The sequence below is a fragment of the Bemisia tabaci genome, chromosome 7, assembly GCF_918797505.1.
Source record: "Bemisia tabaci chromosome 7, PGI_BMITA_v3".
Lineage (NCBI taxonomy): Eukaryota > Metazoa > Arthropoda > Insecta > Hemiptera > Aleyrodidae > Bemisia > Bemisia tabaci.
The window spans coordinates 34,390,604-34,406,842 of NC_092799.1; the positions used below are offsets into that span (position 1 = coordinate 34,390,604).

Sequence of the window (16,239 nt, forward strand, 5' to 3'; positions counted from 1 at the left end):
ATTCTTTCGCTATGCTTTGACATGATAGAAAATAGTCTGGGTCCAATTGCGAATATCTTGGCTTCTACTCGGTAGAATGGGTTAATTTTTTGGCTTTGTGCCAATGATGAACTTTATGTCAATCTATTAAAGTTTCATCAAAATCTACCGGAAGCCACTGAGCCCTCTGTGCTATATGAGGTTTTTTCTCTGACCATATTTCTGATGGTGAAGTCCTCACCCTCCCCAATCTCAATGCCCACTCATGGAAAATTCTTGCTCTAGATGCAGAGTGCATCACAGCCAGCTCTATTTTAGAAGAGCCTCTCACTATGTACTCAAGTAACTTTAAAAGCTTAAAATAATCAAGAAAAATTGATCCTGAGTTTCAATGAAGCAACTTGTTATCGGGCTTATCTGTCATCATCATTTGCTCATTTTGTTTTGTTTTTTGTTGGTTGCCGTAATCAAATAAACTCTCAAATCCTCATTTATCAAGTTTTCATTCTATCTAAACAGGAAAATTCATGTAAACGTTAGAGTTCACCAATCTGACCATTTACTGATCCTTACTTTTTGCTTTGCAGATAATCAACATGTGCTGTGATACTCAGAAAAACCTCCGATATCAGAAACTAAGATCGCAGTTGAACGATCTTGGCTATCTTCAACCTCTAAGCAAAGATTCGTTGCTGTTAGTGGAGCATCTACTAGCTGACTACCTTCACACATCACAAAAATTAAAGTACTACAAGGAAACTGCCCATAACAGTATTCAGGTAAGTGGTTCGCCTCGAACTGCTGAGGTTGCTCCCCATTCTTTTTTCGCCTAGTTTTTTCCATGATTCAGCTCTTATCAGCAGCCAAAAATAGTGCCTCTTTTTTCTCTTCTTGTGGTAATTATCTGTTTATTTTGAGATGAACTTAAAATTCTTTCTACCCAAGTCCGCATCAAGCTCCTGAATAGGTCACAAGAACCATAATTGAGTCCTTGTAGCAGCTTGTGAGAGGAATTCACTTTTCTGGGACCCCATTTTCATCTTATCTTCTTCAGCATGTCTGGTTCTCTGGTTTGTTTTCATATAAAATTCTTTACAAGTCAGCTGTTTTTTAACCTAGCACTGTAAGCTATAACCTCTTTAAAATCTGCAAAATTGTGCTTATGTTAATTCTGTTTACCACTGAAATTTTATTGAAAAGGGATGTCAAGGTTTAGAAAAAGAATTAATTCAATTATATGTTACTGGTTTTTTTGGTACCTGACAGTATTTTTTTAAATTTTCCTCCCAGAAATCAAATTCAAAAGTTTCCATCTGTCAGCACTGATTAGAAGTAAGTGCCAACTTCAGCTGCATTAGAAGTAGAACAGTTAAGTCTTAAAATAGTGAATTATTGAAAGTTCAGATGGGAGCAAGTATCAAAATTGAGAACCAATCAAATTACATGTTAATCCTAATTTCAGTTCGGTGGCTGCTTGTTGAAAAACTAAGGCTAAGGGGCTTTAACAAGGGTGTGCTAAGCTCTTAAGAAAAAGAAGAAGTGGATTGTGTAGCCCTTAAGATTCATTCGCTAAATGATAAAATTGTGCAATAACTTATATTTTCTGTAAAATGGGGGCTGTGTCTTCTTGATTGAAGGCAATTTCTAATTTTCATTTGTACTTAGATGCAAAGTTAAAAAAAAAAAAAAAAATAAAACAAAAAAAAACAAGTTTTTTTGGTGTTTTCTCCACTACTAACTACCAAGTGCGCACCAAATCCTATGGTAGAATAACCGCTTTGGTTTCTTAAATCTCTGCTCAACTGACTACCATTTAACAAAATTTCCTATAATACAATTGACATTACTGCAATCTGAAAGCTCATTTCGAAATTGCTCTTCTCACTCTATGACTCACACATTCCAAAACTTTGCCTAGGTACAATGGTTACTTTCTCATTGGAATCGTTTTTGTTTTGTTCTCTATGTGGTAACCCTGTGCAAGCATGGTTTTTGCTTTTTTAAGTCGTTGAAATTTTGGATTTTTTTATTTTTCAGCTGAAAATTAATGACATGTATTAGAAAAAGTTTTAGTCAATTTTAATCCCCTACCAGGCCTGTATTTATTTTTGATTTGAGCTTTTAATATGTATCATTGGAATTAAAAGAAAATTTTAACTCCCCATTATCAGGGTATTTATTTTTGAATTGGTGTGTTGCAATATTTTTTTTTTCTTGACAATAAACCCGAACAGCTTTATTGAGGGAACGTACAATGTAAGAAGAATACAAGCTCTTAGATATGTTGAAGATCAGAGATAGGGTGTGTGGTCATGGGTGCACCAGGAGTTGTAATGGTTGATTAAATAAGAATTATCTCAATCTGTATCCTATCTAGTCATTGTGTCTTTTTTGTTTCAGGCATGTCGTAATTTAGAAATAAGTGTTGAACCCTACAAAAGTGACAACGCAAAACTCGTTACACAGTTGAACTGCTTACATAATCAAATTTTAGAGGAAAAAACTCATTTTGAAGAAAGAATCCATGGTGAGCAAACATTCTCAACCTTCAAATTTAATTGCTCTGTTTGTGTGATTGTTCTAAATCTAAAGTTTTTAAAATTCAAAACAAGGTTTTCTGAAAATTTTGGCAGTTAAGTGCAGTTAGGTAATACTGCACTAAATGTTGGCTCAAAGCATAAATTGTAATTCTAATGCCTACTGTATTCAAATTTTTGCTAAAGAGAAATGGGTAGAGTTGAAGAAATTGTCCAAAATTTTGTTATTTTATGACGAATAGTACTATGTAGGTATTGTAAAAAATATTGTCATCCAATTTCTTTTTAATTTTTTCTAGGTATCCAAGTTAAAACACCATCAAAATCAATTCTTTTATAATTTTTTTTTTTTTTTTTTTTTTTTTTTTTTTTTTTTTTTTTTTAAATTACTTCTCATACTACAATTTTAAAAATAAAAGTAAAGAAAAAGAAACGTCCAACAAGTTTCTGTGTGAAGAAGTATTATGGATGCTTCACCATTCCTGTCTGACGACTTTTGATGCTGAACACCAAGTAATCTACAAAATATGCAACATGAAAACTAAAATTTTTTGTAAAATTTTCGTAAAAATTTACTATAATTATGTGATGAAAACTTTTAAAAGTGGAAAATGAAGTTTTTAGGTAAAAAAGAACAAACAGTGCATTCAAACTTGGAAAGCTATTTTAAATGTTTTTTTAAGGAGATTCCTCTTTGAAATGAACAGGTCTTTTGACTTTTTTTTAGCAACCAGAGTCACTAGTAGGTTTAACTCTATTGAATTCCTAATCCATGGAAATCAAGGTATTTTTGTTACTGGTATTTGCTGTGAGAGTAAACCAAAGAGAAAACGGTTAGTGTCAAAGGAAATAAATTATCCCTGAACCCTCGCTCTTGCCCCCTCCTCAAGCATGCCTTGAGTGTGAAGTGGGGTCTTTACGGCAAGCTCATAACATGTATATTAACCCAACTGCACACGGCTTCCTGGCAGTGAGCACAAGAGGGTGCTTTCTTATCACCTCAAAGTTATGAAATACAAATATTGCTTCAAAGCATGCGATCTCCAACTTCCAACCCTCACACCCTCTCTCTCTTTCCCCTCCCTCCCACTAGTGTTCCTAGTTTGTGGCAAAACTTTTCACCGTGCAGTTTACTCGGTCAGCCTGTCTGCATAATTCTCACTTAATTGGCCTGTGTTTATTCCTCACCTGCCCATCCCTTGCCCCCCCCCCCCCCATTATTTATTTCCCAGTTAATACAGCTTTTCTTGATTATCTACCTTTTTAATTTGTGGAGGGAGTCAAAAATACTGCGGCAGTATTGTAGGCAGGCTTTAATGGTCTTCTCTTAAATTCTCTGTCTTTCAATTGCACATTTTAGTGTCCAGGTTGGTATTAGAGGAGTTAAAGTGATTTCTCGCCTTATATTGTTCTGTATTTTTGGAGTAATTTAAGCAACTTAACACTCCTGTTAACACTGAAACCTCTGAGAGTTCAAATCATCTGGAAAGAAGTAAGATATCCCAATCCCACTGAAGTTCAAACATTGAATGATTTCAGTACTATTTTTTACTTTTTAATTTTGATCTCCTATAACTTAAATACCTAAAATAGCGCCTTATAATTTAAACAAAACAGACCAAAAAGTGATCTTATGCATGTTTTAAGATTTCAATAAAAATTTAATACTATTGATTTTGTCTACTAGAATTCATTCCTTTTAAATCATTTTGCAGCATTTTGGTTTTAAGAAAATCTTTTGGTTTTTAGAAATTATAAATAAAGCAAATTTTGTCAGAAAGATTTCATGGCGATTCTTACTGTCTCTTCTAAATTGTGTTTTGCCATTCAATCCTAAAAATTCTGATACTTCTTCAAGACAATTAATATTTTCCTTCCCTTTGCCATGTTAAGTGTTCAAGAAATTTCATCAATAGAATCTGACGTTAAAATGTGCTTTGGATTTTCTCTAAACTGAGATTATCACCCATGTCAGTACTTTTTTTTTTTTAAGCTCCAAATATTTGGTTTTTTTTATCTATGTACCGAAAAATATGTGCTCTAGACAAAACTTTATAATTCCAAAATTTATGAATCTCGACACCCCCCCCCCCTCACTCATCTTGAATTGATTTCATCTTCCCCCAGTTTTGAAAATCTGCTGCAAGCCAACTATCATTTGTTATTTTTATCAAAATCAAATCAGTGGCATTATAGAATTTAAACGATTTCCAAATTATTTATTGAAATGTGAGTTGATGACTCTCATCGATTTAAATATGTCACTTTTTTACACGAGGGAAAAAAGGTGTGAACAATTTTCTCTCCTGGCGGTTCTCTCTTTACATGAAAATCCACACATATAATTGAAAATAAAGGAAACGTATAGCTTGATTACAAATTGCTGTGTGACCTTTTTTGGAAATTCTCTCCATTCTCATTTTCATAATTATAATTTACCCATCCTAGTTTATTTTCTCTTCTTATCTTAAAGGTGGTCATTAAATTTGAGGAATCAATTGGTTCTTGGTGTTGGTTTGAGGTTTTTTTTCACCTTAATTATTTATATAATATGTTACCTTTCTGTTCAATTCTTGTAATATTCTCTTCCTCTCCACAGGTTTGAAGTTACAAGTGAAAAAAGTAGAAGCTGAAAGATCTGACCTTGAGGACCTAGTGAGTTTGCAAACAAATCGTATTCAGGTGCTGGAACATGAATCTCAACTGAAAAATGAGAGATTACTGCAGCTTCAAGGCCTTGATTTAAAACCTATCATCACTACTGCTGGTATGCTCAGTTATTGATCTCTCCACGTTTTTTTATAGCTTGAATTCAAGTCAGTCTTACTGAATGTGAAGGAAAAGAGGATTTTAAAGCCAAAGGAAAAAGGAAAAAAAAGTATTCCCTAAACAGCGAAGAAAATTCGCGTAGATTTTTCAAATAAATTCTAGGATCAGTTTTCCAATGAAGTAAAGCATGACAGAAAGTTAAAATTGTTTTAAAAGAAGGTATGTGGCTCCCTTAAAAAAAACAAATTGTGAAAGCTTTGTTTAAAGGTTAGGAAAAGTCAGAAGAAGCCAGAAAATTTGAAAATGAAGAACTTCTGAAAATCCTGACCTTAGTGACCTGAAGATAGCCTGATAAGAATTTAAAAACGTGATCAAGAAATGAAGAAATTGGTATTTGGAGTGAAGCCGAGTGCTAGAAATAATGTAAAATTTTCTTTAAAAAACTTACATTTTATTAACAAACTAAGCTTTTCAAAACAAACGCTTCATCGTCAGGGTCACAAAATCGATATCACAAAGGCCATAATTTAATTTCAAACAAGGTAACAGATTTCATTGATGGTAACATAATTAATAATAAAAACATGTTTTGATTATTAAGAGTGTTTTGATCTAATAGCTTGTTATCAATTGTTACCATCAATGAAATCTGTTACCTTGTTTGAAATTAAACTATGGACCTTGTGATATCGATTTTGTGACCCTGACGATGAAGCGTTTGCTTCGAAAAGCTTCGGTCTAAGTTTGTTAATAAAACGTAAGTTTTTTAAAGAAAATTTTACATTATTTCTAGCACTCGGCTACACTTCAAATACCAATATATTCAGTGCTACTACCTTTCAGACATTGTATTACAATGTTTGCTGATTTTGAAATGAAGAAAACTAAGTAACCTATCATGATTGTAAAATCACAGTTAAAACTCTCAAACAGGGTAAATTTGGGCCACCCTGTATTTTATAAGTTGGCTGTCCTCATCGTTACTCCTATGTAATTAATTGGCTGAATAATTTGTCCTATAGTTGGTAGTAAAAAGCGGTCAGCCCCTCTTGCAAAAAAGAAGAGTTTTACACGTTTGGAGATAGACCCTGGTGTTGAAAGCGTCAAGGATTGGCAAATATACTACTCAGAAATCAACCGACTAAATGAGGATCCAGTAGTAGTCGATCTTGTAATATTGACAGAGAAGCGTATCGAGAGCTTGCAGAAAACAATAAATGATGTTGAAGCAGAAAAACAGTACCTGGAAGAAGAATTAGAACTATGTGCCACAAAGGTTAGTACTACGCTACGTAGATATTTGGTGCAGAATGTTTCAAAGAAAGCAGCATTCAAAGAGGACTGCTAAGCATCATTGAGGAATCGGTTCCCATAATGCTAAAATGATGGTAATCCATTTTAACCAATTTTTAAATGCTATGCTCGGGCATTTTTGCTGAGCAATTTTTATTTTAATATAGTTTGGTTGGGTGTCATAGTGACTTTTTAGTCCGGTGGGTTTTTAGATCACAGAAATTTTAGCACAAAATATTTAATCTGACCCTAGCCATTCCTTAGTTTTAGCAGTTGGTTCTGTAATCTTTGAATTAGCTTTCAATTTTTTTCTCAATAAGTAACCCTTTACCCTTTTTCAGATCTCTGATCGAGATGTTGAGATTGACCGATTGCAGAAACTTTTAGGCAGTGGTCGCCCTGCTGAAGCTGTGAATCGTGAGTTTTACACAGAGGGCACTTTAGAGGGTGCTAGCGATATGAACCCAAACATGGACAACTGTAGCAATAGCACTGTAAATAGCAAGACTCTTTTCCTGCAGCAACGACTGGAAGGTTTATATCTCAAATTTGTTCATGTTGGAAATAATATCCCCTAGTTATATGTTTATACGTTTTCATGAGCGAATCATGCGAAAATCAATAATTATTTTTTTGATGTCACTAGTTACTCCTATGATGTAGTTGATCAGCTCTTTTTTTTCTTTCTCTCAAAATTTCACACATGCCATAAGTTTTTGCATAGGTAAATCGATTTTTTTACTTATAAATCAATACTAGGAAATATTTTGCTCCATTCTTCAGAAAGCTAAGGTAGTGCTGTAAATAATTTGGAGGATCAAATGTCAGTGGCAAACAGATTTTTAAACTAATTATCAAGTATCTCAGGGGTAGACCCTTTCACAAGTCAATCAAGTCTTGCCTGAGATTAAGCTAGGCAGTCCAAGGTGACTTAAACATCTGCTAGGACACAAATATTTTCCATTATTTTTGTTGGATCAATTGACATCTATCTGCTCCTCTACTCCCGGGTCCTTTTAGTGCCCATTTCTATCAGTCAAATCTAGATGTTTTAATTTGAATAGAATTGAGTAAATCTACAGGGTGTTCGTAAAGTCCCCTCCCCCCCCTCTAACTTTTGACCTAATTGAGGTAGAGATTTGAAACTTGGAGGGTGTTCCTAGATCAAAGGGAGCTACTTTTTGACCCCCCAAAATTTTGGGGGCCCCATTTTGGGGGTTACGGACCCTAACTTTTAATTTCAAATGAGAAGACCCCTTTGTGATACCTCGTTCGAAAGAGCATAAAAAAAGAAAATTTTTCGCGCAAACCGGAAGTCATTATCTCAAACCGTTTCAAAATGGCGGCCGGTCAAAGTTCCAAATGGCCGAAAATTGGCACCTCTGCTATTTGCACATGGATTTGCTTGAAACTCGGTATCTGGGGTATTTTGGCACTAGAAAAACGAATTTAACGTTAGATTTTCAAAAAAACCCTAATTTTTCAAAATGGCGACCCTTTAGGCTCAAAAAGGGCCGAAAATTTGACAAACTCGATTTTTTTGCAATGGATTCACCTTAAATTCGGTATCTGGGGTATTTTGACCGAGAATAACGAATTCAACGTTAGATTTTTAAACAAACCCTAATTTTTCAAAATGGCCGCCGATTAAAGTTCAAAATGGTCAACAATTGGCAACCTCGACTTTTTGCGATAGATTCGTCTCAAACTCGGTGTTTGAGGGTACTGGGTGGGAAACAAACGAATTCGACGTTATTTCACCGAGTTTCAGGCGAATATATCGGCAAAAAGTCGAGTTGCAATTGTTGACCATTTTGAACTTTAATCGGCGGCCATTTTGAAAAATTAGGGTTTGTTTAAAAATCTAACGTTGAATTCGTTATTCTCGGGTCAAAATACCCCCAGATACCGAATTTCAGGTGAATCCATTGGCAAAAAAATCGAGTTTGTCAAATTTTCGGCCTTTTTGAGCCTAAACGGGTCGCCATTTTGAAAAATTAGGGTTTTTTTGAAAATCTAACGTTAAATTCGTTTTTCTCGTGCCAAAATACCCCAGATACCGAGTTTCAAGCAAATCCATGTGCAAATAGCAGAGGTGCCAATTTTCGGCCATTTGAACTTTGACCGCCGCCATTTTGAAACGGTTTGAGATAATGACTTCCGGTTTGCGCGAAAAATTTTCTTTTTTTATGCTCTTTCGAACGAGGTATCACAAAGGGGGTCTTCTCATTTGAAAATTAAAAGTTAGGGTCCGTAACCCCCCCAAAATGGGGCCCCCAAAATTTTGGGGGGTCAAAAAGTAGCTCCCTTTGATCTAGGAACACCCTCCAAGTTTCAAATCTCTACCTCAATTAGGTCAAAAGTTAGAGGGGGGGGAGGGGACTTTACGAATACCCTGTATGTGAATACAACGTTCAAACAAGCCAATCTATTTTCTTCCTTTTTCCAGTTCAATCAGAACAGTTATGACCCACCAGGTTAGGAAAATCATCCAGAGACGAAGTATTTCTGCAACACACACTCTGAATCTGTAAAGAGCCAGTTTTCTAGGTGACCCCTTAGTTCAGGGACTTTAAACTCTGACAGAACCAAAATTGATGTTTCTGGTCCTGCAAACATTTTGTTGTGTTAAATTTTGTTACCTTATAATTTTACGCTGAGAGATACAATTTCTGGAATGAACGGCATATCTGGAAAAAGCTGTTATTTTTTCTCATCAATACTTAGTTTTTAGGGTCAAACTTGGGTATGATTTATTTCCTCACCTTTAAAAATACTATCATCTAATGCATGTTTCCACACATTCAAGAAGAAACCGATGAAAATTCAACAATTTGCCTTTGCTGTAAAGGCTGCAGCCCAACTTAAAATATCACAATATTTCTGTACTTCACAAGCACAGAGGTAACAATGTATGAAATCATTATTTTTAATTCCTCTCTCTCTCTCTCTCTCTCTCTCTCTCTCTCTCTCTCTCTCTCTCTCTCTCTCTCTCTCTCTCTCTCTCTCTCTCTCTCTCTATTTCTACTGATCAGATTTAAGTAGGTCTTTTTTTATACATTTATTAGTACAGATATCTTATAGAGCAATCTATTCTAATTTTTCTTTTTAATGGTTGTCTAACAGAAGCAATAGAAAAGCAACATGAAGCTATGTGCACTGCTGTGCGATTAGCTGACCACAATCGCCTCCTAGAAGCTCAGTTGAAGTGTGCAGTCGAGTCCAGATGTCACTGCAGTACTCCACCTGAAGACGGAACAAGTGAACGCTGTAAAACAGATGCCACTGAGGTAATTTTCTATAATTCCTGTAACATTCCCCAGGAGGTGGACAGGGTTTGCACTGTTCACTTAGTAAAATACAATTTTTAAAAAAGCTAAGATTTACAAAACAGTGTTATGAACAATTTAATTTGTGCCTTTTCATATTTGAGGTGTCAAACTCACTTAAACTATAGATTTGAGACTAATGGTAATGGTTCATGCCAAGGATCAAGTTTTCTGAAAAACATACTTTATCTCTTCAAATTGATATTCATCAATGGCCATTTATTCATATTTAAGAGTTAAAAACACTTTGATTTGTAGGGTGATGAGTTCTTGAAAAATCAGAAAAAACCTGGGCAAGTCAGAGTATTTTGTCCAACCCTGAAAATTAATAATTGCAGTGAAACTTTGAAAAAAAATTTCCAGCTAAAGAATTGAATTTTTTCAATTTCAAGAAACTTGGTTCTTAAACTTTTTGGTGAAAAGAATTTTTATGAGAAATCCTGCACAGAAAACCATTGAAAAGTCAGCTTGGAAGTTAAGAAAACTTATCATCCTGAATTAGTCAATTACCAGTAACGTTCGGAGGGAAAATAATATGTATGTGCAATTTTCTTTGCACATTCAACACACATGTCCTATTACCTTTTTGCCTACAAGACAGACGGAGAAGAAAAGCTTCAAATTGGAAAGAAAGACACTCTAGCATAAGTGCAAGTATATGTTTGCAAGGAAATTGTCAATGTAATGAAACTCAGTGTGGTTTATACATTTCAACAACAAGATAAGTGTGCTCAGGGCCTGCAGAGGACTTATCTCAGTAGTTTGTAGAGGTATTCATTTAACAGCATCAATCAGAATCATAAGCTGGTAAATTTTGAATTTTATGTGTAATGATTTTTTTGGGTCAAGAGATGAATTTCAAATCCATATATCACCTCTTGATAATTGATAGTAATTTGTAGAGAAATTTCCAATTTTATCCAGAGATTCTTCACCCCAAGTTGCAAGAGAATTAGAGTGTTATTCCTGATAAATTAATTCATTGTTGATATCACTAAAGTAAAGTTTTTACTTTAACTAACAAATAAACCAAGCTAATTTTGTTACCAACTGAGTAAATACGCACTTTCATCTTGAACTGCTAATCAATAATTTATTTTCTCCCTTCAATTTGAAAGAAGACGGAGCATGTGCAGCAAAACTTTTTACAATGCATGACTGAATTGAATCGGCGAGTCGATGAATTGATGGCTGATAATGACAGTTTAAGGAAATGTGCAGAAAAAGGTGCAGAGGAGAGGAAAAAACTGACCAACAAAGTGAATGAACTGACAGCTATTGGTAAGTCTTGTTTCAGTATCATTCACTTATTGTTTTAAATTGATAATGAAGTTAAATTTCATTACAATTGGGCATGTTGGAAGGAATTTAATATAGTGAGATATGGGTCAGTACCGATCAAAATTGATTGGTCCTTCCTCATCCTAATTTTCCAAGGCATCAGTAGCATGCAATCATCAAGGAAGGAAAGAAAACAAAGAAAAAAAATAAACGATTGAAAAAAAGTTCAAGTGAAACAAAGGATATTGTTAATTTGAAGTAACTATGTCTTAACCAGCATCAGCTGTTTTGGCGTTCTTTACAATGTTAGAAATAAGGGTCTAGCATTAACTAATCTCAAGGTCCAGACTGAATTTGCATATTTAAGTTAGAAATAAGTGTTTTGAAAACATTCTATGTTTGTCCTAAAACATCCATTGAATTTTTTTTTTTTTTTTTTTTTTTTTTTTTGGAAACATAATAATTATTAAGTACCAATAGCAGGAGAATATTTATGACTGAAGTCGAAAAATTGGTGCCATTATTAGTTGACTTCCTTGGAAAAACCTCTAACAAAATAAGCGCACATGTTCTGAAACTCAACAAAGGATTTTGGGTGAAAATCCTGTTTATATTGTTTTGGAACCGAAAATTTGCTCTGACATAAGTTGTCGTTTGAAGTGGCACTGATGTACACAGGATTCTCTGACATTGTTCCTATGGACATAAAAATGGGACTGGACTAAAATTACGGTATGAACGGACTTTCAATGTCAATGTGTTCCAATTCAGTGGGTTTTTAACGTACTCTATCTTCCCTTATTAAAAGTGACTTCAATGGAGTTTAAATATCCCTTTCTCAGAAAAAATGATTTTTTAAGTTAAAAAAAATACATCTGCTATGTGTCATCACCAATTTAATACCAATTCTCTTTGAAATTAGAAAATGTAATCTTTTGATTTTGTTTCAGAAAATAAACTTCAGCAAGAAATCACCAAACTATCTAGAGTTAATGCAGCTCAAAAGGCAAAGATAGTTGATTTTGAAGAACGCAAGGCAGCTTTCTGTCGTAGTTGTCGGAAAACCTCCACTGAGGATCTGCCAAAATGCTCCTCAGGCAAGTAATTTTAGGTTTAATGTTCATTGGAAGTTGAAACTCGATTTTACGACGTCTGCCAGGTTTAAAATTTGATTTCCTCCGTTACCAGTTCATTTTGTGTCAAGGTGCAATGTTTTTTGGCTTTTAAAAAAGAGAATTAAGTACCTAATGAAGTGACATTTATAGAGCTCAAATGTTTTTAAACAGCATCGCCCTTTCACAACTTGATTCATCTCTTACTCCAACTCATTTACTATTATCACACATACCAAAATAAATTCTGAAATTGTGGACCTTTACATGAGAGCGTATTTAAACGTTCTTATAATTGGGCAAAGTTGCTCTCCTTGCCCAAGAAGAAGCAGTCAGGAAGAATATTTGAAGGAAAACTCGACCATACTAGAATGGGTGGAATAGAGAAGAGTGGACCTTCTCAATTATTTGAGGCTGACAATTGAGATCACATAAAGCATCTCAATGCTCTGTTCAGACACAAGTCACATCAACAGGACAACTGAGGTTTCCGATACATTCTGACCAGTTCATGCAACTTCCCCTATTTGAAATTCTTATTGTATATTCTATCGTTCCTTTTAAGGATTCTAAGTACTATGCAAGCTTTTTTAAGGAAGTCTGAGCTAGACTTACAGGGTTCAACAAGGAAAAGAGGGAAGCTCAGGCTAATGCAAGCCTCCCTCCTAGGAAAAATTATATTTTCCTCTACAAATCATTTTTTCCAGCAATTTTTTTAATTTTTTGCCATCAGGTTAATTTTTGGTAAAATGAAGGGGTGGGCTGTCAAGCCAGACTTACATAATTTAAAAGAAAGGGGGGTCAAAACTTTGGTAAAAGTCATTTACGTAATACTTGGAACGGCCCTTTAGCTCTCCTTTTTACTTATTTCCTCAGGTATTTGTAGAAGAAATAAGAATGAAGAGTACAGAAAGCACAGATCTCAAGTTGGAAACAGCAAGTCTTGTGACTCTCAATACTTGTCATCGTGTAATTCCAACCCTTGCAGCACCAAACCTTGCAGTAGCATATTGAGCACAGATAGAAGAGAGAGCAAAGCAAGCGATTACATTTGTCAAAGTATTCCTGAAAAGCCGCGGTTTGCGGCCCATAACTCACCCTGCGCCAACCTAAAAAAGAGTCCTGATCCCAATCCTTGCACGCAAAGTAGTCAGTCTTTTGGTCTCAAAAACTCAAAGGTTCTGAATCATTTCCGAGGAGTAAGTAGATATGTGTATCCCGAAGAAAAGCAGCCAGAAACCGATAAAGATAACAAAGAAAATGATAGGAAAGTAATCACAGGTCCCTCAACTTCCAATGCAAATAATCTCGAACCAAGCACTGTTAAGACGGAAGTTTTTTCTCACAACTCAAGTTATGATTCAGCTGCCAGTGCCAGGGATAACAATCAGTCACTTCCTTGTATTTCCCCCGGCACCTGTTTGCGTTCTGGTACTACATTAACAGCCGTGTCCTACCCGGATAGTAGAGTCCCAATGGCTGCGTCTGTTTCCACTTGTGTGTATACTAGCAAAAAGCCTTGCCCCCCTGAAAGTACCCTACCCTGCTCTAATGAATGTCCAAGCATGGATAGACTTTGCACTCAGATTGGAACAGTGGACAAATCTTGCCCCACCATTGAAAAAGTTATAAAATCCGTGGCAAATGGAACTTTTAAAAAATCACCTAGTCCTGAAAGTGAAAGCATGAAACGCTCAGTTAGTGTAGTGCTTGATTTTACTGAAACAGCTTGTGAAAATTTAAATTCACAAACCGAAAATTCTCATTGTCCTAAGGAGAAAGGCCGCAGATGCAACTTACCTCCACCACCACCATGTGTTCCAGATGATGAAATACTGAAAACTACAGCTGAGCAGGAGGATCAGAAACCTGTCCTTAGCTCAGCTAGTTACACTTTGGAGACAGACATGAAAGGTTTTCACTCTGGTTGTAACGCATCTTTAGAATCTCACTGTGCAAATAAGACAACTTCCCCAGTCAGTTCCAAACAAGCTACCGAGCCTTGCCCCTCCTCCCAAGCCACCAGAGCCAAATCTGCTCGACAAGATAGCAAATGCACTCATAATTCCTCCATTCACTTAGCTCCTCCACCGTGTAATAATGCAGCATTGATCGGACAGAAATGTCCACATGTTGATGAAAATCAAAAAGCAGAATCCTTTATTCGGACCGAACCTCAGAAAGAAAGCATAACAAATTCTGCCAGCTATACAGTTCAAGGATGCCCAAAACCTTCAACAACTTCTCCATGCACCCCAAAATGTTGTGAACAGGCAAAAACTCCAACACACTGCCAAAATAACAGACGGGAGAACTGCTCTAAAAGAAACCTGTCGCGTATCGGAACGAAGGCCCAAAGCAGTGATAGTATCGTGCGGCAAACCTGCACCAAGTGCTATCACTCGGATAGGAAGTCGACTTGTAAATGTAGCACAAATAAATTTCAGAATGAAAGTCAGCTAAATGTAGGTTGCTCCAACAACAGTGAAATTGTGAGATCTTGCAATGGTGCACACCAAGCAAGAGCGTCAAGTCAAAGATCTCAACAGTTGGATGATTGTGCGCCAAAGCAGCGTGAAAAAGGAGGATATTGTGGCCCAAATGATAGATTCGGCCCAAGGTATAGTTCCTTTGAAAAAACAATGCCAAAAACGTCCTCTTGTCTTCGCAGTTCTCAAAATAATTGCAAACAGAATATGCCACATGGGAATCCAAAAAGCGAAGATTTACCAAAGTCTAGTCATTCAAATGGGCATTCTGGATGTAAAACTCATCGCCAGGACCAGCACAGGTCAGGTACCAAGTCTGTCGAGTGTAGGAGAAAAATAAGTTTCCTTAATCATGATGATTCTTTCTACAAACCTCCAAGTAGTGGCCTGAAGAATGGACCGACTCGTCACATACATAAATTCCGTGTTCTTATGCCCTCAAATGCGCCTTTCAAGAAGTCAAATTCTGTTGGATCAGTTTTGTCAACCGATGGAAAGCAGCGTATGTTCCATTACAAAAATCCCTGATTTTGTCTGGCAAGGCATTGAAAATTTCTCTTTTTTCTGCTGTTCTTGTTTATTAGTTGAATTTTTTCACTCTTTTCTTTTCCCTCACTCCAAGTGTAATCACTCCTCACATGATTTTTAAGTTGTTCTAAACTTGGAGTATATTCATACTTAAATAATAGTGAATGGGTCTGCCGCGTCCTAGATTTACAGCCAAGTAAATAGACTTTTACTTTGTAAAATCCTAGAAAAATCCGAATAGGCACTACAAAAAAGTCTAAAATCCACATTTTAGCGTAGCTTGCAACTTGCTCATCCAAATAACTGATGTTCTTCGGCAATTTTTCAGTCGCCAGCGACCAGATTTATCCCAAAAGAGACGTAAGAAAACCTAACCTAATTAAACAGAAAATCTGCAAACTTATTCTCTCATGTGGTTTCTATTGTTTTTAAGCTGTTTGTTTTACAAAAACAAAATACATAAATCAACTAAAATCATAAGGAAGGGAAGTTCGTAACAGTGTGGGAGATTGTTTGTTTATTTAGGTCAGGTTCTTTTGCATCTCTTCTTGGGCAAACCTGTCTGCTGGTTGTTGAGGGAAGCTACCAGCGGACTAGAGAAATTTGCAGAAGCATATCATAAACTCTGCAGATTGTGCAGTTAGGGGTGAATTACAATAATTCCCATCGGACAATTGTGAGATTTTACCTCTGAGAAGTCTATGCTCCCGCTTATATTTCGTGTATGCAGGAGACCCACTTATCAGTTCAAATTGTGTCTTTCTTTTTATTAATTTTTTTTTACTGAAAACTCATCATCAAAGGAAATACCCATTTATAGTTATTTGTGGAGTAAATTCGTCCAAGGTTTGTAGTCTTTTTCTAAAGGAGAAGGCAAGTTCACAGATTTCGTTTTCAGATTAATGAAAACAGAGAAATAAAA

General features: G+C 35.7%; 1 protein-coding gene across 5 annotated transcripts in view; it reads left to right on the forward strand.

Moving 5' to 3' along the window:
• Window positions 1–16,239, forward strand: part of LOC109031421 (uncharacterized) — a 127,872-nt gene that overhangs the window by 4,311 nt on the left and 107,322 nt on the right. For 3 of the 5 annotated variants that reach the window (XM_072302809.1, XM_019042918.2, XM_019042921.2), the window contains exons 2-10: window positions 567–758; window positions 2,380–2,506; window positions 5,116–5,283; window positions 6,308–6,561; window positions 6,920–7,112; window positions 9,705–9,868; window positions 11,026–11,188; window positions 12,139–12,285; window positions 13,177–15,291. In XM_072302809.1, the coding sequence (XP_072158910.1) occupies window positions 576–758; window positions 2,380–2,506; window positions 5,116–5,283; window positions 6,308–6,561; window positions 6,920–7,112; window positions 9,705–9,868; window positions 11,026–11,188; window positions 12,139–12,285; window positions 13,177–15,291 (3,514 nt within the window). In that variant the 5' untranslated portion in view covers window positions 567–575. The remainder of the gene's footprint in view (window positions 1–566; window positions 759–2,379; window positions 2,507–5,115; window positions 5,284–6,307; window positions 6,562–6,919; window positions 7,113–9,704; window positions 9,869–11,025; window positions 11,189–12,138; window positions 12,286–13,176; window positions 15,292–16,239) is intronic. The other 2 variants (XM_019042919.2, XM_019042923.2) reach the window with 2 other exon arrangements.